Source organism: Dipodomys merriami, unplaced genomic scaffold (assembly GCF_024711535.1).
Source record: "Dipodomys merriami isolate MVZ:Mamm:240054 unplaced genomic scaffold, mDipMer1.0.p SCAF_24, whole genome shotgun sequence".
Classification (NCBI taxonomy): domain Eukaryota; kingdom Metazoa; phylum Chordata; class Mammalia; order Rodentia; family Heteromyidae; genus Dipodomys; species Dipodomys merriami.
In genome coordinates this window covers 2,769,633-2,795,852 of record NW_027203826.1, presented here as the reverse complement: position 1 = coordinate 2,795,852, position 26,220 = coordinate 2,769,633, and the positions used below count along the sequence as shown (strand labels likewise).

General features: G+C 46.1%; 1 protein-coding gene across 2 annotated transcripts in view; it reads left to right on the top strand.

The window, feature by feature from the left end:
- The window catches only part of Uck2 (uridine-cytidine kinase 2), a 143,756-nt gene that overhangs the window by 65,389 nt on the left and 52,147 nt on the right, over positions 1-26,220 (top strand). Inside the window, exon 7 of one of the 2 annotated variants that reach the window (XM_070034182.1) lies at positions 1,275-5,080. The exons of the other annotated variant lie outside the window; for it this stretch is intronic. Within the exon in view, the coding sequence (XP_069890283.1) occupies positions 1,275-1,414 (140 nt within the window). The 3' untranslated portion in view covers positions 1,415-5,080. Of the gene's footprint in view, positions 1-1,274; positions 5,081-26,220 lie in introns of those variants that run through there. 2 annotated transcript variants of the gene reach the window in all.

Genomic DNA, 26,220 nt, shown 5'->3' with positions numbered 1-26,220 from the left:
TTCATTTAATATTTCTTCCTTTTAAGAAAAGGGTATTGCTGGTGGTTTGTCTGTAATCCTAGGCAGATGAGATCTGAGAATGGTTTGGAGAATTGATCACCAAGAAGTTGGAAGTAGAGCTGTGGCTTGATAGCCTTGAGCAGCAAAAAGCTCAAGGACAGTGCCCAGGCCTTGATTGAGTGCAACCCCAGAAACAGCAAGAAAAGGAAAAAAAGAAAAGGGATTTCTGAGTTCTCACAGTGATAACTATTTCATCATGTTTTTTTGGATGCACTGGTCCTGGGGCTTGAACTCAGGGTCTAGACACTGTCTGACATTTGTTTTTTCTTTTAATTTTATTTCTCTTATTTATTTTTTGTTTATGTGGTACTAAGGAATCAAACCCAGGCTTCATGCATGCTAAGCAAGCACTCTACCACTAAGCTACATTCCTAGACCATGTCCCCGAACTTTTTTCTCCAGGCTAGCCCTCTACCATGTATTGAGCCACAGCTCCGTTTATGGCTTTTTTGGTGCTTAATTGGGTATAAGACTCTCACAGACATTCCTGCTCTGGCTGGCTTTGAACCTTGATTTAAGCCTCAGGAATAGTTAGCATTACAGGTATGAGGCACCAGTGCCCAGCTGATAGAGACACTTTTGAGAGCACAGGTCTATTGTTGGTTGGTGACCCTTACTTTGGATCTGCCCCTTACATCCTAGTGATCAGATTCAGGTCATACAATTCAGGTCATATAATGCCACAGGAGCAATACCGTGCTGTATCTTTGTTTATTATATCTGAAAGCACTTGGTGTTTGTTCCATAGTTGGTGATGTGAACACTGGTCAGTTGGTTGAGGTATAATTTCTGATGATGCTTTTATAAAGCAGCCCTACCTTGAACTTCTTGTGGGAGAAGAGGGCCTGCATGAGGTTTCCCATTTTGAAATGAGCTGGTAGATTCCTTAGGAACCTTAGAGTGGTGTCACAACCATAGCTGGTCATCTATAGGGTTTTGGTTGATTGCTTTATCCGGTGGGGATTCTGGTTGATAGTCTCTTGGTAGGATGCCCATTAATTAAGCATTACTTGTTAGGAGTTCTTCCACAAGGGAGATTGTATTAGCCCAGCCCCAGGCACAGGGATGGTGTATGTCTTGCCCTTGAGTAATGGCTACTTCCCAGGAGATGTCTGTCTCTGGTTCCTGTGTACTTGACTTCTGTGCTCACAGCCCTGCATGTGTGTCCCTACCCCTCCCTTTGTACCCTAACGCTGCTGGTCTCTGTCCCACAGTGGCCATCAACCTCATTGTGCAGCATATCCAGGACATCCTCAACGGAGGGCTCTCCAAGCGGCAGACCAATGGCTGTCTCAACGGCTACACCCCTTCACGCAAGAGGCAGGCATCAGAGTCCAGCAGCCGGCCGCATTGACCCTTGTCTTCTTCCGACCCCAGCCCTTAGCTCCAAGAAACAGGAGGGGCCAGAAGGCATCATTCATCTGTACATACCTTTTCCTATGACATGACCGTATTTAAGAAAACACCAGAGATGAAATGCCTTGATTTCCAAACCCCCTTTTTGTACTTTTGAACAGCGAATCAAACAGAACTTAACCCTGAGCTTAATGATGGACCGTGCCAACTACTACTGGTGATGCCTAATTATGAATCCAACGTGTAACCAGTTATAAATACATACATACACACACACATACATATATATACATATATATATATATAAAAGGATCTATTTTTGTGTAAATGTACAAATACTGTAAAGCTGTTTGCCGTAAGTATTCAGCAGGGGCCTGTGCTTGTGTGTTGGGCCTAGATTTGGAGGTCCACTGAGATGAGTGGCTCCTGTGCTCCATTGGGGGCCCAGCTCAGGCATCTGGAGAGACAGGGAGTGGAAGAGGGCAGCTGATGTTCCATGACTGTCAGTTCCCGGGGGGCTTGATGGGAATGGGATTAGAAACCCTCAGTTGCCTCCCATTCCAGGTTGCCTCCTTGGAGCTAGATAGAGCTGCTTCATGTATGGATGAGAAATACTCTTGCTTTCTTTTTTTGGGTTGACATTAGGTAAGATCTCAACTCAAATCAAACTCAGGGAAGAGGCCCACTGAGGAGAGCAAGTCTGCAATTCTTCTTGCGCTACTTCATCCGACTTGGGTTGTTTGGATGGCTTAACGACTCCTTAATCCTGCCTCTTCTGAGTCCAGAAATCCAGAGCTGCCCTTGGGGATGTAGTTTTTTGTTTCTGGTTTTTTTTTTTGGAGGAGTCATTTTCCTAACTCAAAAAGAATGAGGTACTGCCTTTTGGAGTATCTGAAGCTCTGGTCCTGCGCCTTCCAAAGAAGCTCCTGAGAGCTTCATTGGGGAACAGAGTTGTCCTTCACTGTCTGGGCTTTGGTTGAGGATCTCTGTAATGGACCAAAGGACTGCTAGCATCCGCTCATGGCATTGCCAGGGAGTTCTTCTCATGGAGGGACAGTAGGTGTTACTCCCCTGTGGTGTGGAAATGACAGTGTACACCTGTCACCCTAGCATTCTTCCTCACAGCAGCAGGGCCAGGGCCATTTCTTTAACTATAGTATCATTACACGAATATGGCTGCTGCCAGGTCACAAGGGACAGGCAGAAACAAAGTATTTAAAAGGAAGATATTAAATCATGGCTACCTGAGTTAGAATCATGGGTAGGAAACACTCAACTAGACATGGAACTTCATGGTGGAAACTCCTTGTCTAGAGGAAGCTCAAACTCCTAGAATGTTGGTGGAGGGCTGGAGGAACTGAAGGACCAAGTGAGAGACAGGACAGATGAGACTCTCCCTCTCCCCCTGCCCCCACGCCCCCCCCCCCCCCCCAAGTCTAAGTGTCTTGCTGGGGAAGAGCCAGAGATTGCCATGTCTGTCGTGACCATCCTAGCACTTGGCAAAGTCCCACTTTGAGTGATGTCACTGTGGCTGTGGTGGCTGGAACGCTGGAGAGCTGCTCTCCTGTGTGTTTTTCAGAGCCCACTTGAGCCATTTGAGTGAATGAGACTTGTCACTGTTTCATCACAACAGTTTTCCTCTCAGACTTGTCATGCAGCTGGATTTCGCTTTTATGGGTCTGGTTTGTCTCCAAATATGTTTTTGCTAACTCACAAAGTCAACCCTGGTATTCGAGAGCTTTGCCACCCAGGATGCCAGGAAGCCATGGCACAGGCTCTGCAGGGGTGTCCCCATGATGACAGCGAAGGAAGATTTGGTGGGGAGAAAAGGAGGACATCTGTGTTGAAAGCCATTTCTCAGCAGGGTGTGGTTCAGGACCTGTCTCTGTCATCTTCATGGTCATGCCTGTACAGTTCTGAGATTAAGAGTGGAGGGCAGGCCTGGGTTAGGATCCTGAGGACATAGGGTCCCTGGCCTTCCCTGTGCTCAGGTGAAGCCCATCTCCCTCCAGGTGAGCCTTGGCCTTTCAGTGGGTAGCATGCTTAACTATACTTGAAGCTCCCAGGTGCCAAACCATTTAGTGCCTTGGCTGTCTATCCCACTGCCTTGGAAGATGGATTCTTTTCATCTCTGAGCCTCTACTTATTTATCCGCTTCCTCATCTACCTGTGGTGTTGGGACCAAGCCTCCAGGATCTCTGAGCAGCGCCTCCTCCAAGTTAGGACACAGCTCCCAGCTGTCCTGCCCCTATCCTTGGGGAAATCATCACCAGTTCTTGAGAGCTTGGCAAGGGTTCTTGGGCAATGTTCAGGGTCTGTGGTGTCAGACCCTGGATGCAGTGATGCCCTGGGTACTGTGATACACTGTGTCTGGGACAGGGAGTAGATGGGAGACTCTACCCCTTTGTGGCAAACTAGGATTTAGCCACTTGTGTATCTGTGTTTGAACTTTCTTACAATGTGATCTGACTTTCAAGAGCCTCTGTATCTCCGATGCCACTGGAGAGGGCAGGGGTAGAATTATTTGGGCAGAAATCATGACCGTTGTCTCTGGGGCACTGAGCTATGGGGTGGGGGTGGGGCACAGATGAGCTCAGCAGGGTGAAGTAGTCACATGTGCACAGGAATTCCTTGGCTTCAGAGCCACCCAGTGGTGCTCCTTTCCCCCTTCCCTGCTCACTTGTCTATGGTCCAAGTGTTCGTCATGAGAAGACTGGCCTCACACTTACACAATGCAACAACTTCTGACCCAAGTGTCCCATTCTCAGGCAGTCTGAAGCTAGAATGAGCAAAGATGGAAGGTGGACGGGCAAGGCCTGGGGAGGTAGTGGGTTACACTGCGGGATATGTACAGACTAGGCCAAAGGGAGGAGTCTCCAGCTCACTAATACTTCTGATCGTGGCTGCTTCATGATCAAGAGGAGGTTGGCTCCAGCCTCTCCCTGGCTTGGAACTGGATCCTGTCCCCATAAGGCCACTGGGCCTGGAGGCTTGTGTGCTCCTCAGAGCAACCAGGAAGGGGAGATGCACAAGTCTGGTTGGCTTGAGTTGGTTGGTTGGTATTATTTATTACCTGCCTTCTAGCAGCCCTTGAATTAGCTTGATCCATGGTAGTACCCAAGACAGAAGTATTTCTGCAGGGAAATGTTTTCCACTGCCCCAAGTCTCATGTATGCTTGTCAAAGATTCCAGTGCTAGGGAATGAAAGGGTTGTTATAGTTGAGGCTGGGGGTTGGTCCTGACAGATAGGACAGTACACATGGAAGGACCAGTGGGCCTTCTCTATCTCCTTTCCCCTTCACACTTGGCTCCAGGCAGAATGGAGGAAGCTTACTGACATCAGACAAGACAAGGAAGAAGACAGGTTGCAAAGGGCATGATTGGGACTGCTCTGAAGCTTGAAGACCCCTTTCACACTTTCTGTCTCTGGGTGTTCTGTGCCCTCCTGGGGGCAGATGCAGGAAATGGGGGTCTGGTCATCTAGAGGAAGTGAGTGCGCAGCCAGGCCTGCACAGGAACCAGGTCGAGCAGCTAAGTAAACACTTGGGCTTTTTTCTTTCCTTTCAAGATGCTTGCTCTTCTGCTTCTGCTTTTTACTACCATACCTTTATTGTTAGCACTTCCAAAAACAAAGTTAAGATCACATACTCTGTACTTTGCTGTAAATAAAGAATGAATGAAAAAGATGCAACCTCTTGCTTTTTTCTTTTCGGGTTTTTTTTGGGGGGGGGCGGGAAGGGGAGCGTCTCTGAGTTCCTTTTGCTCAAGGCTACTGCCCTATCATTTTGAACCACAGCTCCACTTCTGGTTTTCTGGTGGTTAATTGGAGGTAAGAGGAGTCTCATGGGCTTTTCCTGTTGGCTTCGAACTGCGATCCTCGGATCTCAGCCTTCTGAGTAGCAAGGATTGCAAGAGTGTGCCACCAGTGCTCAGCCTTCTTGCTTTCTTTGTAGTGTATGCCCAAAGCAGTCACTGTGGCCATCTGGCTGTAAGATCCAGTGGTGGAGGGAGGGGAGGGTCATGGCTTGTTTTGTGCAAGTCACCTAGCCCACTGTGATTCAGCCTCAGTCCTGGTTGGGGGTTGGGGCAGAGAGGGTCCCAGACCTCATGAAGCAGGAGGATTGGGCTGTAGAGAGCTGCGAGAGGCCGCACCTGGAAGATGGTGCCAGTTTCCGCCCTCCGCCTTCCCGATGGCGAGTGCTCTCTGTGTAAACAACTCCTGATATGGCTAAGGCAAAGAATCTGGCTTGCTTCCCGCGCACCTGAACCTATTGGTGGTTCCCACGTGGCGTATCAGGGTTGGCTACCCAGCGGGTACTTAAGGCTGTGGGGAATTCTCCCCGGGGTTGGGGTCAGAAGATTACCAAAAGGTCCTGAATAAACTGCAGAGAGAAGAGTCCGGTGTCGCGTCTTCCTTGCTGGTCGAGGCGGTAGCGACATTGGGCCCCAGTTTCTAGGGAACATTCTGACTTCCCCCATAGTCATCTAATATATGCAGCTCTGCCTTCTTGAGCCCAGGGGCCTGGGCTCTTCTACCTCCACATTGAAAACAAAAAATTGCTAAGTGAAGTGCAGTTGGAGAGACTGTGTCCCGGAGTGGAGGACAGTTTATGTAACAGGGCACGCAAGTTCAAGTTGGGTACACAAGTACACATTGTGACTTTTTTTTTTCCTTTTTTCTTTGCCAGTCCTGGGGCTTGAACTCGGCCTAGGCACTATCCCCGAGCTGCTTTGTGCCCAAGACTAGCACTCTACCACTTGAGTCACAGTACTGCATCTGCAGTGTGTGAAGCAGCGCAGGGACATGATGTAATTTTAGTTTTCTTCACATTGTATACCATAGAATAAATATCTGTCCTTGGTTTTGAAAGACCTGAGCCAGGGACTAAAGAAGTAATTGGCTTTTGGGGCTAGAGGTGTAGCTCAGCCACTAATAAGTACAAAGCCCTAAGTTCAAACCCCAGTACAATTAAAAAAAAAAAGCTTTTAATATCTTTGACCCCTGCTAGCTCTGACCTTTTAACCTCTTAGCTACCCTTCACTGCCACCCATTGCCTATGGAGCGTGTATTGCTGAGCTGAAATCAGTCAAGTCGGAGCCCATCTGCTCTCCCAGATGTGTGTGCTTTTGTCCTGTGTTTCATTTCCCCTCTACTCTCCCCTCCCCTCTCCTCCCCTCTCTTCTCTCCTCTCAGAATTTACCAGGTTTGTTTGTTTTTCCTATGCCAGTGCTTGGGCTTGAATTTAATACCTGAGCACTGTCCCTGAACGTTTTTGCTGAAGGCTAGTGCTCTACCACTTGAGCCACAGCTCCACTCTGGCTTTGTTTTTTGTAGTTAATTGGAGATAAGAGTCTTAAGGACTTTGCCTGAGCTGGCTTTGAACTGCGATCCTCAGATCTCAGCTTTCTGGGTAGCTAGGATTACAGGTGTGAGCCACTGGTGCCTGGCTTTTAAAAAACTTTGAGGGGCTGGGAAGGTGGCTCAGTGGTAGAGCGCTTGCCTTGCACGCATGAGGCCCTGGGTTTGATTCCTCAGCACTACATAAGCAAAAGAAAAAAAAAGCCGGAAGTGGCACTGTGGCTCAAGTGGTAGAGCGCTAGCCTTGAGTTGAAGAGCTGAAGGACAGTGTCCAGGCCCAAAGTTCAGGGGCCACGACCGGACCCAAAAAAACAAAAAACTTGGAGGTAAAAATTAGAGCTATGACTAAATGTGACATTTTCAATGAAATGGATGGAAATAAGGCAAAGAGTTCAGAACATGTAACAACTTCATACAAACTTGGTTCTCAGTCTACCAAGTCCATGCTGGGCATTGGCTTTTTCCAAGTTTGGACTGGATCCAGTGGTGCCTATGATGTGTAGAACAAAAATGATATATAGAATTCTCTGTATGTGGGGGGTGGAGAAGAAGAGGGAGGGAGGTGGAGGAGGGAAGGGATAGTGGGAGAACAACAAAGGAGGGGGTAACTGATTGACAAGAACTGTACTCATTACCTTACTCATGTAACACTTCTGTACAGCATCTGTATAATAAAATCTTTTAGGATGATGTTATGTTACTTTTAGATCTAGGGTTTGCATCTAAGCAAAAATACATTTTCCTATCTCAAGCTTGGCTCATCTTGCTCAAATGAAAATCGCCAATTCTGTACCTTCTATACATGACATAATTTTATTTGTCATTATATGTACATTATGTTTTCTTCTTCCACTAACTGGTTGTTGGGCACCTACACTGTTTCCATATCTTGATTATTGTTAAAAGTGCTATAATAAGTATGAATGTGCCAGTAAAAAAAGAATTCTATGTATAAAGATTCAGTGTACACTGAATTTTGACTCCAAGTTCAGGAACAATTAGCAGGTGAGTTTAAATGCTCAGGATTCTCCCACACAAGATAAAGTTGTGGATGCCCACACGATGATTATTTTTATTTTAGTATTTTTGGTTGTGGCTCTTGAACTCAGGGTCTGGGCTCTGTTCTTGAGCTTTTTCACTCAAGGCTAGTACCAATTTGAGCCACAGATCTACTTTCAGTTTTCTGGTGATTAATTGGAGATAAAAGTCTTAGAGACTTTCCAGCCTGGTCTGGCTTTGAATTGGGATCCTCAGATCTCAGCCTACTGAGTAGCTAGGATTACAGGTGTGAGCCACTGGCTTCTGGCAACAAGATGGTAATGATGATGATAATGATGATGATTATTGGTCATGGGGCTTGAACTTTGGGCCTGGGCACTGTCCCTGAGCTCTTCAGCTCAAGGCTAGGATTGCAGGCATGAGGCACCGGTGCCCGGCTATTATTGAGAATTATTTTGTGCCGTACTTGGATTAGAACTCAGGGTCTGGGCATTTTCTCATTTTTATTTTAACAGTTTTGTTATTGTTTATTAATCATACAAAGGGGTTCATTTTGATGTGTGCATATATGAAAACTTTCATTAGACTTTCTTACTTATTTTTTTTTGTGCCGGTACTGGAGCTTTGAACCCAGGGCCTAGACACTGACCTTGAGCCACAGCTCTAGGTTTTTCGCTCATGGACTTTTCTCCCGGGGCTGGCTTCAAACTGATCTTCAGATCTCAGCCTTCTGAGTAGCTAGAATTAACAGGCATGAGCCACCAGCATCAGCGTGTCCCTTAGCTTTTTCGCTCAAGGCTGGCATGCTATCACTTGAGCCACAGCTCTGCTTACAGTTTTCTGATGGTTCATGGAAGAGACTCACCCACTTTCCAGGCTGGCTTTGAACTGCAGTTCTCAGATCTCAGCCCCCTGAATAGCCAGGATTACGGATGTGAACCATTGGCACCCAGCAAGAGTCCTTTTCTATCCCTGTCATATGCAACTGATATCCATCCACTCTTCCAGCCTCCGTTACACTTTCACTTTATCCTGAAGACAGACTTGCAAAGTATGCAAGGAATGTGGTCCTGTTCTGTGTGTTTGCTAAACTGATTTCACTCAAAACAACTCCAGTGAAGGGCAAGCTGTGTGAAGTTATCTGATCTACCACTGCCACCTAGTGGGCAAATTAAGACAGCTTCACTACCTTGGTATGGCAGAACTGCCCAAGTGCCTGTACAATCTTCACTAAGATATGGTCTTGCTTTTCTGGAAAATATTTATAGCTTTCACTAAGAGTAGATAGAAATTGATCCTCTTAATTTCTCTTTTGCTACAATCTATTTATTTTTTATTTTTTGGGTCCGGTTGTGGGGCCTGAACTCTGGGCCTGGGCGCTGTCCCTCAGCTCTTCAGCTCAAGGCTAGCACTCTACCACTTGAGCCACAGCGCCACTTCCGGCTTTTTTTTTCTTTTTGTTTATGTGGTGCTGAGGAATCGAACCCAGGGCCTCATGCATGCAAGGCAAGCGCTCTACCACTGAGCCACCCTCCCAGCCCTATTTTTAAAATTTTTTTTGGGTTGTCATGGGTCTTGAACTCTGGGCCTGCATGCTGTCCCTGAGCTCTTCAGCTCAAGGCTCTACCACTTGAGCCACAGGACCACTTTTGGTTTTCTAGTGGTTTGTTGGAGATAAGAGTCTCATGGAGGGGCTGGGATGGTGGCTCAGTGGTAGAGCGCTTGCTTTGCATGCATGAGGCCCTGGGTTCGATTCCTCAGCACCATATAAGCAAAAAGGAAAAAGCCGGAAGTGGTGCTGTGGCTCAAGTGGTAGAGCACTAGCCTTGAGCTGAAGAGCTGAGGGACAGTGCCCAGGCCCAGAGTTCAAGGCCCCATGACTGGACCCCCCCCCCCCCCAAAAAAAAGAGTCTCATGGACTTTCCTGCTTCTTCTTCTTCTTCTTCTTCTTCTTCTTCTTCTTCTTCTTCTTCTTCTTCTTCTTCTTCTTCTTCTTCTTCTTCTTCTTCTTCTTCTTCTTCTTCTTCTTCTTCTTCTTCTTCTTCTTCTTCTTCTTCTTCTTCTTCTTCTTCTTCTTCTTCTTCTTCTTCTTCTTCTTCTTCTTCTTCTTCTTCCTCTTCCTCTTCCTCTTCCTCTTCCTCTTCCTCCTCTTCCTCCTCTTCCTCTTCCTCTTCTTCCTCTTCCTCTTCCTCTTCCTCTTCCTCTTCTTCCTCTTCTTCTTCTTCTTCTTCTTCTTCTTCTTCTTCTTCTTCTTCTTCTTCTTCTTCTTCTTCTTCTTCTTCTTCTTCTTCTTCTCCTTCTCCTTCTCCTCCTTCTCCTTCTTCTCCTTCTTCTCCTCCTTCTTCTTCTTCCTCTTCCTCCTCCTCTTCTTCCTCCTCCTCCTCCTCCTCCTCCTCCTCCTCCTCCTCCTCCTCCTCCTCCTCCTCCTCCTCCTCTTCCTCCTCCTCCTCTTCTTCTTTGAGATAAGTGTGTCACAGAGTTTCCTGCCCAGGCTCGCTTTGAACTGTGATCCTCAGATCTCAGCCTGAGTAGCTAGGATTACAGGCATGAGCCACTGGCACCCAGCAGGATTTCCATCTTTTGTTGAAGGCTTTAGTATTAGCTGGCCTGGACTTATAGGGGAGGCAGCCTGTGTGGGAGAAATAGCACTGGATCAAAGCAGACCTAGAGTAGGAACTTGGTTTCTGCTTCAAGAGCTGCCATCTCTCACTCTTTTTAAATCAATTTACTTCATTATTATTATAGAGGTGATATACAGAGAGATTACAATTACATGAGTCAGGTTCATTTCCTTTCCTACAATGTCTTCTGTGCCCTCACTGTCTCCCAGTCCTTCCCTCCTTTCTCCACTCATGAGTTGCATAGTAACGATCAATGTCCTCTGGGCTCCACTGCTGTACTTTTTCACCCCTTTTCCCTCAAGTTCAGTCTCCTACCCCCACCCTTCTGAAGATATACACATGAATATGCTATCCATAAGGTAAAGAAGGCAGAATCATCAAAAAAGAAAAAAAAAGGACTCTTGTTTCTTTATCTTGGAGTTTGTTTCAATATGTATATCACATCAGATAAATGTGAAGAGGCACTTAGGCCTTGCACCTTTGTGTTTCTCTCCTAAGAGTATTCTCTTGGTCTCATTGTATGCATAGCAGAGAGGACTTGTACTGTTTGTCTCTCTGAGGTTGGCTTACCTCACTTAACACGATTTGTTCTAGCTCCATCCATTTCCCTTGCAGTCTTTTGACAGGCTTCAGTGTCTATTCTTAGAGCCTCAGATGCCATTCTTACTTTTCCAAGAATACAGAAAGCACTGGTATAGCCAGAGTGGCAGGACTTTCCCTGGCGAAAAAGTTGCCTGGCAGTTTTGGGGGACTGCTTAGTGAGTGGGGCTGAGTTGCTTGGGGATCTGGCAGTAGCTGCTGGCTTGAGGAGGAATCCCTAAAGGAATTTTCTCAGTAGCCATGTTGGAGCCCTACCCCAGGCTGACCTCAGAGATTGTCAGGGGAGTGTGGATGTACAGATGCTCTGTGAGTCAGAGCTGGTCTGCTTCTGAGGCCTGAGACCCATCCATTTCCCAGTGCCTTGCCAGCCTGATACCCATACTATCATGAGGCTTTGAGGTGGGATTTGTGTACCGGGGTGGAATAAGGAGCTTGGATATTTGTTGTATATATTATTTAGCAATTTTAAATGGTATTTTAAGGCTTCAAAAGCCAAAAAAGTGCTGGAATCAAATATAGGGATAAGATATTGTCCCCTTGGATTCTGCTACCAAAGAGTCTCTTGGGGGCCACATTGCTAAGGGACATTGCACTTATGCAATGTCTCAGTATGCCTGGAACCCTTGTACTGGGGCTTGAACTCAGGGCCTGGGCATAGTCCCTTAGCTTTTGGCTCAAGGCTAATGCCTACTTCCAACTATTTTTGATGGCTATTTGGAAAAAAGAGTCTCATAGACTTTCTTATCTGTGCTGGCTTTGAACCTTAAGCCTCATATTTCAGCTTCCCCTCCCCCCCTCCCGTGTCTCTCTGTTTCAGAGGAGCTGGTCCTGAGACTTGAACTCAGCCTGGGCACTGTCCCTGAATTGTTTTGCTTAAGGCTAACACTTTATCACTTGAGCCATAGCTCCACTTCTGGCTTTTTGGTATTTAATTGGAGATAAAGAGTCTCACAGGACTGGGAAGGTGGCTCAGTAGTAGAGTGCTTGCCTTGCATGCATGAGGCCCTGGGTTCGATTCCTCAGCACCACATAAGCAGAAAAAGCCAGAAATGGCACTGTGGCTTAAGTGGTAGAGTGCTAGCCTTGAGCTAAAGAGCTGAGGAACAGAGCCCAGACCCCAGCGTTCAGGCCCTATGACCAACAACAACAACAACAACAAAAATCTCACAGACTTTCTTGCCTGGAATAGCTTGGAACAACAATCCTCAGATCTCAGCTTCCTGAGTAGTTAGGATTATAGGTGTGAGTCACAGATGTCTGGCTAGATCTCAGCCCTTTGAGTAGCATGGATTACAGGCTACAAACCACTGGCACCTGGCTCTTTGCATGGCCCTTGATATCTATTTTGCACTCAGAACACAGATCAGACTAGCCACATTTCTAAGACTCAACAGCATGTGGTTGTGGCCCATATCATTGGATAGCAAATATCAATATGTTAGAATTTTCCTGTGTCAAGGCTGGGCAAGGGCTCGAGAGAGGAATTAACTTGCCTCAAGGTCATGGCTAGCCAGCTGGAGAGCAAGGCTTTCATTTGCACCGGTCTAGCAGCAGTGCTATCATCAAGCTGTCTTTATGTGGCTGGAGGAAGACTGTGACTCCTTCAGGAATAGCTCAGGCTGTAGGCTGCTCCGAACAATAGTGAAGAATGAGGCCAGAAAATGGCTTAAAAGAGCTGAGAGGGCAAGAATGGATCGAGTGAAGGGCTGGAGAGGATTCAGCGATGGGTGAGCAGGCCATCTCCCTGCAGGAACAAGAGATGCTGGCTACGCCATGAATAAGGAGAAAAGGATCTTTTTCAAAGCAATTCAGGGTCGAGAGAAATAAAAGGACTGCTGTCTATAAGGAATCTGGTAAGGCAAAATCTTTGGGAAGATCATGAATAGACATTTTTAGTGTGGAACACATTAAAAATCTGTTCCACAGTTGCAGGAAATGACTATGAAGTAAAAGCCAGAAGTTACTGTCATCCAGAGAAGAGAAGAAGACAAGCCAGACCCTATAGTTCTTAGAAGCTGAAAGCTGTTAATATAATTTTAATTAATTAATTAATTAATTATTTTTGTCAGTCGTGGGACTCGAACTCTGGGCCTGGGCACTGTCCCTCAGCTCTTCAGCTCAAGCCTAGCACTATCACTTGAGCCACAGCACCACTTCTGGTTTTCTGAGTGGTTTATTGCAGATAAGAGTCTCATGGATTTTCCTGCCTGGGCTGGCTTTGAACTGTGATCCTCAGATCTCAGCCTCCTGACTAGCTAGGATTACAGGTGTGAGCCACTGGCATCCTGCCTATAATTTTATTTAGGCAGTTCTGGGGATAGAATTCAGATTCTTGTGTGATTTTATCTGTTTAAAAATAACTTCATTGGGGTATAGTTGGCATATAGTTATATATATATATATATACACACACACATATGTATACATACATAAATATTATATTTCACTCTAGTATTGGGGCTTGAACTGAAGGTCTTGTGCTGTTGGTCAGCTTTTTTTCCCACTTATGGCTGGTGCTCTACCTTTTTTGCTGACTAGATGTAAGAGTTGCTCTGACTTCTGTGTGGACTATCCTGGATGTTCTATAATTCATTGTGAAGTGTTGCTGTGTGGATTTGTTTTCATTTAATTTTTTTATTTTTGTATTTTTTGGCAGTCCTGGGGCTTGTACTCAGGGCCTGGGCACTGTCCCTGAGCTCCTTTTGTTCAGGGCTAGCGCTCTACCACTTGATCCACAGCGCCACTTCTAGCTTTTTCTGTTTATGTGGTACTGAGGAATTGAACCCAGCTTTTCATGCATGCTAGGTAAGCACTGTACCGTGGAAGCCACATTTCCATCCCCTTTCTTTTTATTTATCCTACTTAGACCTAGTGCTCTCCTCTCCCTGGTACTTAGCACTTGCCAGGCAGATGCTTTATCACTTGAGCCATATTCCAGCTCAGGCCTTATGCATCTTGAATGGCAAGATCTATGTGTTTCACTTAATGAAGAAATTAATAGTTATTATGTTTCCCAGTCTTGCCTGCTTATCTGCTTTTCTATTTTCTCCCTCTGTATCTGCAGTTTCATGTATGCAGTCCCCTCTACTCTTTTTGGTGCTTAATTGGAGCTAAAGAGTCACGGAGTTTCCTTCCTAGACTCATGAACTGAAATTCTCAGATCTCAGCCTCTTGAGTAGCTAAGGCTATAGGAATGAACCACCAGTGCCCAACCTACAGAGTCTTAACTTACATTTCAATCCTACTCTTGGTCCCTTTAAAAATTCTTTTTTCTTTTTATTGGTCATGGGACTTGAACTTAAGACTTGGGCATTGTCCCTGAGCTTTTCTGCTCAAGGCTAGCACTCTACTACTTTGAACCACAGCACCACTTGGCACCTGAAAATTTTTGTTTTTTCTTTCTTTCTTTCTCTCTTTCTCTTTCTTGCTTGCTTGCTTGCTTGCTTGCTTGCTTTTTCAGTCATGGGGCTTGAACTCTGGGCCTGGGCATTGTCCCTTAGCTCTTCAGCTCAAAGCAAGCACTCTACCACTTGAGCCATAGTACCACTTCTAGTTTTCTGGTGGTTTTATTGGAGATAAGAGTTTCATGGACTTTCCTGGCCGGGCTGGCTTTGAACCATGATCCTCAGATCTCAGCCTCCTGAGTAGCTAGGATTACAGGCATGAGCCACTGGCCAAGAATTTTGTTTTCTTACATGCTCAGCTATGTATGTGTTAAGAATTTCTTTGCTGGATGCTGATGGCTCAAGCCTGTAATCCTAGTTACTTAGGAGGCTGAGAGCTGAGGATTGTGGTTCAAAGCCAGCCCAGGCAGGAAGTCTTATCTCCAATTAACTACTAGAAAACTGGAAGTGGTGCTATGGTTCAAAGAGGTAGAGCAAAAGGGCTCAAGGAGTTCAAGCTCTACAATAACAACAACAACAAAAAGAATATATATATATATATATATATATATATATATATATATATATATATATTTTTTTTTTTTTTTTTTTTTTTTGGCGGTTGTGGGGCTTGAACTCTGGGCCTGGGCACTGTCCCTCAGCTCTTCAGCTCAAGGCGAGCGCTCTACCACTTGAGCCACAGCGCCACTCCTGGTTTTCTAGTGGTTTATTGGAGATAGGAGTCTCACGGTCTCTCCTGCCCGGGCTGGCTTTGAACCACGATTCTCAGATCTCAGCCTCCTGAGTAGCTAGGATTACAGGCGTGAGCCACCGGCGCCTGGCCAAAAAGAATATTTCTTAAAAAATATTTTATCTTAAGCCGGGCACTGATGGCTCACACCTGTAATCCTAGCTACTCAGGAGGCTCAGATCTGAGGATCACAGTTCAAAGCCAACCCAGGCAGGAAAGTCTATGAGACTCTTATTTCCAATTAACCAGAAGTGGTGCTGTAGCTCGAGTGGTAGAGTGCTCGCCTTGAGCTGAAGAGCTCAGGGACAGTGCCCAGGCTGAGTTCAAGCCCCATGACTGACAAAAAACATTTCCTCTAAACATTGAATTGTAGGCACCTCTCCAGTCACAGCTGTTGTGAATTGAGTGCTGGGAGAATTGCAGCTTGAAGCCAGCCTGAGTAGACAAATTCTTGAGACTCTTATCCCCACTTACCCTTCAAAAAGCCACAAGAAGAGGTGTAGCTTAAGTAGAGTGCTGGCCATGAAAAAAAGTGGAGCAAAAGCAAGAGGCCTTTAGTTCAAGCCCAAGTACCAGCATGCATGTGCGCGCGCACACACACACACACACACACACACACACATACCCGGACATAACTCACTGTGGATTTTTTTTTTCTTAGCTCTTTTCCTGTATCTTCATGTACTCTGCACAACAGTCACCCACATCATCAGGGCTAGCCAACATCTGGCTGATTTTCTTTTCTGACTTTTGCTCTAGAGCCAGGCACTGTGCTAGTGTGACACACATTTTTTTTTTTTTTTGGTCATGGGGCTTGAACTCTGGGCCTGGACACTGTCCCTGAGCTCTTCAGCTCAACGCGAGTATTCTACCACTTTAGTCACAGCACCAGTTCTGATTTTCTGGTGGTTAATTGGAGATAAGAGTTTCGGGCTGGGAAGGTGGCTCAGTGGTAGAGCGCATGCCTTGCATGCATAAGGCCCTGGGTTCGATTCCTCAGCACCACATAAACAGAAAAAAAAGCCGGAAGTGGCGCTGTGGCTCAAGTGGTAGAGTGCTAGCCTTGAGCTGAAGAGCTGAGGGACAGCGCCCAGGCCCAGAGTTCAGGCCCACGACTGGACCCCAAAAAAAATATTAAAAAAAAAAAAAAAGAGTTTCATGGACTTTCCTGCCTGGGCTGGCTTTGAACCGCGATCCTCAAATCCCAGCCTCCTGAGTGGCTAGGATTACAGGCATAGGCCACTGGGGCCTGGCCACATGTACATTAAAAAAAAAATTATATATATATATTTTTATCGTGAAAATACCATACAGAGGGGTTACAATTACATGGACAAGGTAATGAGTACATTTCTTATCAAGCTTTGTTGCCTCCTCCTTTGTTTCCCCTTCCCTTACCATCCTTTCCCTCCCCAATCCCTCCCAGCCAAAGTTATAGTTTGTTTTTCGACATAACATCTTGTACATCTCATTGTTGCAATGGGTTGACCTGTATCCCTATTTAAACGATTTGTTTGTTTTTAAGAATGTTGTGACTATTTGAATCTAAATTTTGCCTCTCTGGGTAACAGTGAACTGGGACCTGCGTGTGTAGGCCTCTGGGTAGGCCCAGGAAACTCAGCTCCATTTGTAGTCTTGTAGAGCTGGCCACTAGCTGGTAGTAATGAGTCTCAGCACAGTCACATCCTGTAACCTTCACAACAGCTGGAGGAGTCAATTATAAAACATTAGGAGATGCCAAACACAAGTGAAGTGCTGTGTCAAGGCCTGCTTGTTTTCACGGATGCCGTCAAATGGCCCATGGTCCTTTATAGACACAGTCTCATAGAAAACAGTCTAGATCTGAGTATCGAGGTTCAAAGCCAGCCAGAGCAGGAGAGTCCGTGAGACTCTTTTTTTTTTTTTTTTGGGTCCCGTCGTGGGGCTTGAACTCTGGGCCTGGGCGCTGTCCCTCAGCTCTTCAGCTCAAGGCTAGCACTCTACCACTTGAGCCACAGCGCCACTTCCAGCTTTTTTCTTTTTGCTTATGTGGTGCTGAGGAATCAAACCCAGGGCCTCAGGCATGCAAGGCAAGCGCTCTACCACTGAGCCACCTTCCCAGCCCTCTGTGAGACTCTTATCTCCAATTAACCACTAGAATGGCACTGTGGCTCAAGTAGTAGAGTGCTAACTTTGAGCTGAAGAGCTGAGGACAGTGCCCACAAATGGCAAACAAAACAAAACTAAACAACAAAAAAACAAAACAACAACAAACAAACAAAAAAACCCAGCCTAGAATGTGTGCAAGGCAATGCCAATCTCACTTCTGGGGGAGGGGAGGGGTGTCTCCAGTGTGAGGAACTGTGGTGTCTTGCCTAGAGCACACAGATTGGCTCTCTGTCACCCATCCTTTTAATGGAACCTTGTCTTACCATGGCTGTGTATACATTGCTATGTCTTATTCTCTACTACGACTCTCATTGACCTGGCTTTATGTCGACTTCCTGCAAGACCCAAGATCAGCCACTCACACATTCATCCTTTTTTTTTTTTTTGTTGGCCATGGGGCTTGAACTCTGGGCTTGTGCACTGTCCCTGTGCTTTTCAGCTCAAGGCGAGCACTCTACTGCTTGAGCCACAGCACCACTTCTGGTTTTCTATTGGTTTATTGGAGATAAGAGTCTCACAGACTTCCCTGCCTGGGCTGGCTGGGAACCGAGATCCTCAGATCTCAGCCTCCTGAGTAGTTAGGATAACAGGTGTGAGCCACGGATGCCCGCCATCCTTAATTTTTTTAATTTAAGGATAATAATAGCAAATCCTTACCACCTCATAGGGTTGCACCAAATTTAAGAGAGGTAATGAAGATTAGAACACTTTGAAAAAATTCCTAAGTGCTGCATGTGTTTGAGGCATTAGAATATTGAATATACAATATTGAATATAGCTGGGCACTGGTGGCTCATGCCTGTAATCCTCGCTACTCAGGAAGTTGAGATCTGAGGATCTCGTTTCAAAGCCAGCTTGGGCAGGAAAGTCCCTGAGACTCTTATCTCCAATAAACCACTAGAAAACCGGAAGTGGCTCTGTGGCTCAAGCAGTAGAGCGCTCACTTTCAGCTGAAGAGCTGAGGGACAGCGCCCAGGCCCAGAGTTCAAGCCCCATTGACCTACCAAAAAAAAAAGAATATTGAATATAAATTCCCCTAAATCCCTTCAAGCCTAGGAAGGTCAGGTTCATTGTAGACATTCACCTAACTAGTTAGAATATAAGTTCATCCAGGAGGAGAGGCCCACAGCTGGCTAGTGGGCCCCCGGCTTGTGCAGACACACCTCTGAGTCCAGGAAACAGCAGTGTTATTAAAGTGTCCAGGTGAACACTGTGCGCTCCCTTGTGTGGGAGGATGCAGCCGGTCCTAGAGAAGAGTGGTCCTCTAGGAGGATCTGCTTTGGCCTGAAAAGGGGGACATCTTTACAAGGACTGGGAGGATGGAGTCAGGGGTAGAGTGACAACACTCCCCTGAGGAGCTCTCAAGAAGAAAAATCAGGACCACTTTTCAGGACTTAGATTTGCTCTTCGCCTCCCTTCCCTTCCCCTCTCCTCCCCTCACTTCCCCTTCCCCTCCCTTCCCTTCTTCTCCCTTTCCCCTTCCCCCTTCCCTCCCCACTCTCTTCCCCTTTTCCTCCCCTCCCCTCCTCTCTGTTCCCTTCCCTTTTTGTGCCAGTCCTGGGGCTTGAACTCAAGACCTGGGCATAGTTCTTGCTCAAGGCTAGCTCTCTGCCACTTTGAGCCTCAGCATCATTTCTGGCTTTTTAGTGGTTAATTGGAGATAAGGTTTTTACCTGCCCAGGCTGACTTTGAATCTTGATCCTCTTATCTTAGCCTCCTGAGTAGCTAGGATAACAGGTGTGAGCCACTGATGTCCAGCCCATTTTTTTTTTTAATAGTGCTGGGATTTTTCTTTTTTTAATTCAGGGCCTAAATACTTGCTATGTAGGTGGTCTACCACTTGAGTCACACCTCCACCTCTGTTTGCTTTTGTTATTTTTCTAGTAGGTGTCATTTTTCTCTGGGACTAGCCTTGGGCTGCAACCCTGTTGTGGGAATAATAGATAGGGTGCTGCTACCATACCTGGCACTCTTGAGTAGAGAGCCACCCATTCCAAGCCATTGAGAGTCTCAAAGTGCTCACTGTGATCCGAAAGGGGAAAGGAAGTCAGACCAGGCATGTCAACTAGCTGAGATGTTTAAGCTCTTTTTCTTTTTTTTTTTTTTTAGAGGTTTTTTTGTTTTTGTTTTTGTTTTTGTTTTTGGTCATAGGGCTTGAATTTAGGGTCTAGGCACAGTCCCTGCGCTCTTTAATTAATTAATTAATTTTTCTTTTCTTTTTTTTTGCCAGTCCTGGGGCTTGAACTCAGGGCCTGGGCCCTGTCCCTTAGATTCTTTTGCTCAAGGTTGGCACTCTACCACTTGAACAACAGTGCTCTGCCTGGTTCTTTCTGTTTCTGTGGTACTGAGGAATCAAACTCAGGACTTCATGTATGCTAGGCAAGCACTCTACCACTAAGCCACATTCCCAGCCCTACTTCCAGTTTTTGAGTGGTTAATTGGAGATAAGAATCTCATTGGGGACTTTTCTGCCTGGTCTAGCTATGCACAGTGATTCTCAGATCTCAGCCTCCTGAGTAGCTAGGATTACAGGCATAAGCCACAGGTGCCTGGCTACCTTCAGAGACTTTTTAAAGAACAATCTATTGATTTGATCACAACTTGTGTTTTAAGAACTTCAGTGAAGGTAAGTTTTCCATTGCAGGCATTTTGTGTGTGTGTGTGTGTGTGTGTGTGTGTGTGTGTGTGTGTGTGTGTGTGTGTGTGTGTGTGTGTGTGTATGTGTGTATGTATGTATGTATGTATGTATGTATGTATGTATGTAGAGAGTTCCTGGGGTGGGAATAAAGCACCAAAGGAAAGACTATTTTTTTTTAGTCAGTCGTGGGGCTTGAACTCTGGGCTGGGGCACTGTCCTTGGGCTCTTCAGCTCAAGGCGAGCGCTCTACCACTTGAGCCACAGTGCCACTTCCGGTTTTTCTAGTGGTTTATTGGAGATAAGAGTCTCACGGACTTTGCTGCCCGGGCTGGCTTTGAACCGTAATCCTCAGATCTCAGCCTCCTGAGTAGGTAGGATTACAGGTGTGAGCCACCGGTGCCCGGCTAGGAAAGATTATTTTAAAGAGAATTTTCCCTGAAAGGCCTCCAATTGGGCCTCTGATAGCTGTTTTATGTTACAGACTTATTTGTTTATTCAGAGATCTTGTAGTCAGCAATGGTGCCATCGGGTTTGCTACTAGACAATTTCTAATGGAGATCATGGGCACTCAGACCTGGAGGCATTCTCTTGGTTGCATTCGTGTATGAGAGAGTGCCGGCATGGGGACTTAATCCAAGCTGGCCTCTGCTGTGGCAGCAGGAAGATGGGTCTGGCCCAGGTAGCCACTGTGTGTTGGCCACTACAATGACACCAAAGGCTTCTCTCATCCTCTAACATGCTAGGCTTCAACCTTCCACCAGGGGGCAGGATTGCAATTTCTCTCACTCATTTCATTCATCCACCATGTATGGAACCTTTCCTTAGCTAACCTTTCCAATACGTTTGTCACAGCATTGTTGTTAAACCTCTTGTGAATTGTGAGGAATATTGTATTACCCCTCTTTCCATAAAGGGAATTGAAGTTTGGGAGAGGTTAAGTAAATGGTGCTGAGTCAGCAATACCTAGAGAAGCTGGCACTTGAATCTGTGTTTTACTGATTGCATAGCTTAAACCCTATTCCTTTACATTCCATTGTCTCCATCTGTGTCATGGTGTCTTGAAGACAGAGTTGTGTTCTTCAACCTCCCTGCAACTGGATTTCTCTAAGATAGTCCCTAAAATTCATGATTCATTCACTCAGCCAGCACACCGTGACTTCCAAGCCTTCCTTTCAGATTCCTTTTTTTTTTTTTTGGGTCCGGTCGTGGGGCCTAAACTCTGGGCTTGGGCGCTGTACTTCAGCTCTTCAGCTCAAGGCTAGCGCTCTACCACTTGAGCCACAGCGCCACTTCTGGCTTTTTTCTTATGTGGTGCTGAGGAATCGAACCCAGGGCCTCAGGCTTGCAAGGCAAGCGCTCTACCACTGAGCCAACTTCCCAGCCCTCAGATTCCTTTTTAACATTCCCTGGGATTTGCATCCTCAAAGCAGTTCTCCAACTAGACACTATGGTAGCATCTTTTCTTTCTTTAGTTTTTTTTTTTTTTTTTTGGTCTGGGGATAGTACTAGGCTTGAACTCAGGGCTTGGGCACTGTGCCTTAGCTTTTTTTGCCGATTAGTTGGAGATAATAGTCTTACAGGCTTTCCTGCCTAGGCTGGTTTCGAACCTCAATCCTAAAACCTTAAGCTAGGATTACTGGCCTGAGCCACCAACACCTGTCTTTCAGAGCATTCTGAATCCATACCCACAAGCTTCTAGTGTTGGCCTGGCACACTGCTAGGTGCGTTGCCATGGTTTTGGCTGTACTCCCGTGGCTCAGACCAACCTGTGGACCCCATAGCACACACTGAAGATCCTTTTCCTAGCCCCTGGTGACCATACTGCCTGTGATTGCTCTCCTGATTACTCAGTTTACATCTCTTTCCCACCTGCAGCTATGAGCAACACTCCCTATATCATATAACCCAATACCCTAGCAAGCACCTGGCAAGTCTGTTCAGGAACATTTCTTTAGATGAAGTGCCACCAGCTTCTCTGTGGGAGATATGGTGTGGCTCCCTGAGTAGGGGCAATCTGTATTGTCTCCCCCAGATTTGTTCCATCGTTCCATCATCTTGCACTCAAGTGGTATGCTGTTTTGGCTATTGGCAAAATGTTGGTTGAAGCATACACAGCAAGTGATTGCTGGTCTGCCATCTTGCCTGGAGCAGGGTGAAGAACCATGGATGGCTCCATAGCTGGGCTGGGCCTTGAGCTGGACAACCTGGCTTGTTTAGTGCATTCAATGCAGCGTTCTCTGGCCAGAGGTCTGGAGGAACTGCTTCTGGGAGAGAAGCTCTTGTTAACTGAGCATCTCACACATCGCACGTTGATCTTCCTTTCCTCATTCTGGACTCAGGTTTCCAGTTCTGGCTTTTGGGGACACGCAACCTGTTGTCTTCATAAGAGACCCCACACCCACTGATTCTCAGGATCTCCATTGCTTTCTCTCTGGTACAAGCCACCATTACTGTCAGGTGAAGTACTAATAGCTCATGACTCACCTGGGCTCTTTCTTCCTTGCCCTTTATAGCTTGTTCTCCCTGTTTTATTTTATTGTCAAGGTGATGTGCAGAAGGGTTACAGTTACATAAGTAAGGTAGTGAGTACATTTCTTGTCGAACTTGTTATCCCCTCTCTCATTTTTCTCCCTCTTTCCCTCCCCCATCCCCCTGCAAGTTGTACAAGATCATTTCCAACATAGTGCCTTTTTTTATTTTTTATTTTTGTTAGTCATGGGGCTTGAACTCTGGGCCTTGGCACTGTCCCTGAGCTCTTCAGTTCAAAGCAAGTGGTCTACCACTTGAGCCACAGCGCCACTTCTGGTTTTCTGGTGGTTATTTGGAGATGAATCTATGGACTTTCCTGCATGGGCTGGTTTCGAACCGAGATGCTTAGATCTCAGCCTCCTGACTAGCTAGGATAACAGGCGTGAGCCACCGGCACCTAGCAAACATAGTGTCTTATGAGTTTTGCTGTTGCATTGATTCCCCCTTTGTCCTTTACCTCATCATTTTTTTTGTTCCCCTTCCCTTCCCTAATTTGGATAAGCATATATACAATGCCCAGGGTACCAAAGTCAAATACAGTGACAACAGGGGAACAATAATGCAAATACAATTAAGATACTCTGTTCTCATTTTCTGGTTCTTTTTTTTTTGGGGGGGGGTTGGGTCATGGGGCCTGAACTCTGGGCCTAGGCGCTGTCCCTCAGCTCTTCAGCTCAAGGCTAGCATTCTACCACTTGAGCCACAGCGCCACTTCCAGCTTTTTTCTTTTTGCTTATGTGGTGCTGAGGAATCGAACCCAGGGCCTCAGACATGCAAGGCAAGCACTCTACCACTGAGCTACCTTCCCAGCCCCATATTTTCTGGTTCTTGATACGCTGAAGAATAAAACCCAAATGTCTTTCTTGTCAGCAATAAGGCTCTTATCTCCTGCTACCTGCAACAATATACATATCTTATTTATTTATTTATTTATTGTTGGTCATGGGGCTTGAACTTTGGGCCTGGATGCTTTCCCTCAGCTCTTCAACTCAAGGCTAGGGCTCTACCGCTTGAGCTACAGTGCCATTTCCGGTTTTCTGATGGTTAACTGGAGATAAGAGTCTCATGGACTTTCCTGCCTGGGCTGGCTTTGAACCGAAATCCTTAGATCTCAGCCTCCTGAGTAGCTAGGATTATAGGCATGAGCCATGGGTGCCTGGCTTTGCTTGGCATTTTTGTTCAAAGCTTGTGCTCTACTACTTGAGCCATACTTCTACTTCTTCTTTTTTTTTTTTTTTTTTCTTTTACTGGTAATTAGTGATGAGTCTCTTGGATTTCCTGGTCTGGCTTCAAACCATGATCCCCCTGAGAGTACTGGACTCATGATTCTTTTTTTTTTTTTTTTTTTATTTAAAGAATCGATGACTCCATTGCTTCCTTCATAGAAACTTTTCTCTGGTGTTGTCTTCTGCTGGAATGTTTCTTTGCTGGTCTTCACATTCCCTCACTGTATAAATCTCAGCCATCTTTGATCATTTTTTTTTCTCCCAATTCCCTAACTTGTTTCATTGAGTTTTCTATGCCTGTTTCTCCATACTTGCTTTTCCTCTACAGGTAGTACTTTGGAATCTATCTCATTAGAATGGATAGGAAGACAAGGAAATGCAAATGAGAGGATGAAAGTGGAATCCGCTTGCAATATGAAAGAGTTGCCCCTGGATTGAAAGAGTTGTTACATGCCTTGTTCCTGCTGCAGCAAAGTCACTCACTTACTTCCTGGACCCTGGGTTCACCTATAGTAGTGGCAGGAATCTGGGCTTTGGAATTCATTAATTTGCTTCCTGCAACAATGTACATATCTTATTTATTTATTTATTGTTGGTTGTGGGGCTTGAACTCTGGGCCTGGACGCTTTCCCTCAGCTTTTCAACTCAAGGCTAGGGCTCTACCACTTAGTTAGTGTCACAGTTTATTCATTGTGTGAGCTTAGATAAATTGCTTCCTCCCTTTGGATCTTTGTACTCTCTTCTGCAAGTCAGTAATAGCTACAAGTGTCAAGTCCAGTGTGTGATTATTGGAGGTGAATACAGTACGTCCCTAGTTCAGTGCGCTGCTCAAAAATTCCCTCTTTGGCTACTCCTATAGGGTACACACATATAATCCCAGCACTTGGGAGGCTGAGGTAGGAGGATCTTGAATTGGCCTATCCAGTGCAACCACATCAACTAATTTCTACCTTTACACTTCTATTTAGGAGGGATATATTAGAAAACTCCTTGGCCCAACTCAAATCCACTTCATATTCTATTCCTTCCTTCCTTCCTTCCTTCCTTCCTTCCTTCCTTCCTTCCTTCCTTCCTTCCTTCCTTCATTTCTTCCTTCCTCTCTTTTTTTCTCTTTTTTTTGGGGGGGGGGAATCCTGTCATGGGGCCTGAACTCTGGGCCTGGGCACTGTCCTTCAGCTCTTCAGCTCAAGGCTAGCGCTCTACCACTGAGCCACCTTCCCAGCCCCCTCTTTTTTTCTTTTTGTCGTGGGGCTTGAACTCTGGGCCTGGGCGCTGTCCCTGAGCAATTCAGCTCAAGGCAAGAGATCTAACACGTGAGCGATAGAGCCACTTCCTGTTTTCTGTTGGTTAATTGGAGATAAGAGTCTCACAGACTTTCCTGCTTGGGCTGCCTTTGAACTATGGTCCTCAGATCTCAGCTTCCCGAGTAACTAGGATGACAGGTGTGAGCCACTGGTGCCGGCTTTTCTATTTATTTAATTTTGATTTTCAGTTGGTTCTGAAATCGGGAGGTGAAAGCAGCAGTGTCATTGCTTGGGCCTCTTGCTTTCTCTTCCTCACAACCCTGTGGAATAAGCTGGGCAGATGTTTGTTTCCTCCTCATTTCTCAGGTGTGTAAACTGAGACTTAGAGGTGCTGTGTTGTGAGGCCAAACAGCTCTCAGGTAGCAGAACTGGCAGTCTGGCTGTGTGTGAGTGCCATGCAATCATCACGTGACTGGGATATGTAGAACAATGGGCTGCGGAGCTGGTGGGGATGTAGAGGTTGAAGGGACCAGTTGGGAGACACAGAAATCCAAGGCAGGATTGGGATAGGAGGTGGCAGGAAGGACAGGAGGAGCCCTCCCAGACTGGGTAGCTGGGACAAGAGAAGTTAGATGGAGCCTTTGCCTAATTAGAAGTCAGCTCAGCTGAGGCTATGCTGCTTGGCCAGAAAATACTCAGGCAGGGGATCCTGGAAGTCAGAGTCCTTCTCATTGCAATAGAAGAGAAATGAGAAGCAGCCTTCATGGGAAGAGTCCAGTAAACATGAAAAACAAAAACTTCCCTGGGTCAAAGAAAACCCTCTCTTTGTGCCCCTCTCCCACAAACATATCTCCTCCCCTCACTGAACATGACTTTCCATGTAGCTGGGACCTGGAGGCCTGACATTAGAGGCCCCTGCCTGCCGAATGCTTTAGTTGGCCAGTTTCGCTGCTAGTGGCCCAAAGTGGGACCTGGAAGCGCAGCTGTTTCTAGTCTCATCAGGCCCCTTTGGTCTTCTGAACTTTCAGGTCTAACTCTTCTGATTACTGTCAGGGAACACTGAACTGTTTTTAGTCTCATGATGGGGTCAGAATGGCCTGGCTGCTGGACCCCATTTTTCTAATCACTTCAGCTGTACCCCATAGACTAGGACTTCGGGGGATGGGACAAAGTCAAGGGGAAGCTCAGAACAGGTGTTCTGAAAAGGCTTTACTGTCCAGGTTCCTCAAGCTCAGATTTTAGTCACGAAGTCAGAAACAAAGGCGAGAAGGCTTTGTTGTCTAGGCTGTTCATACTCCTTAAACCC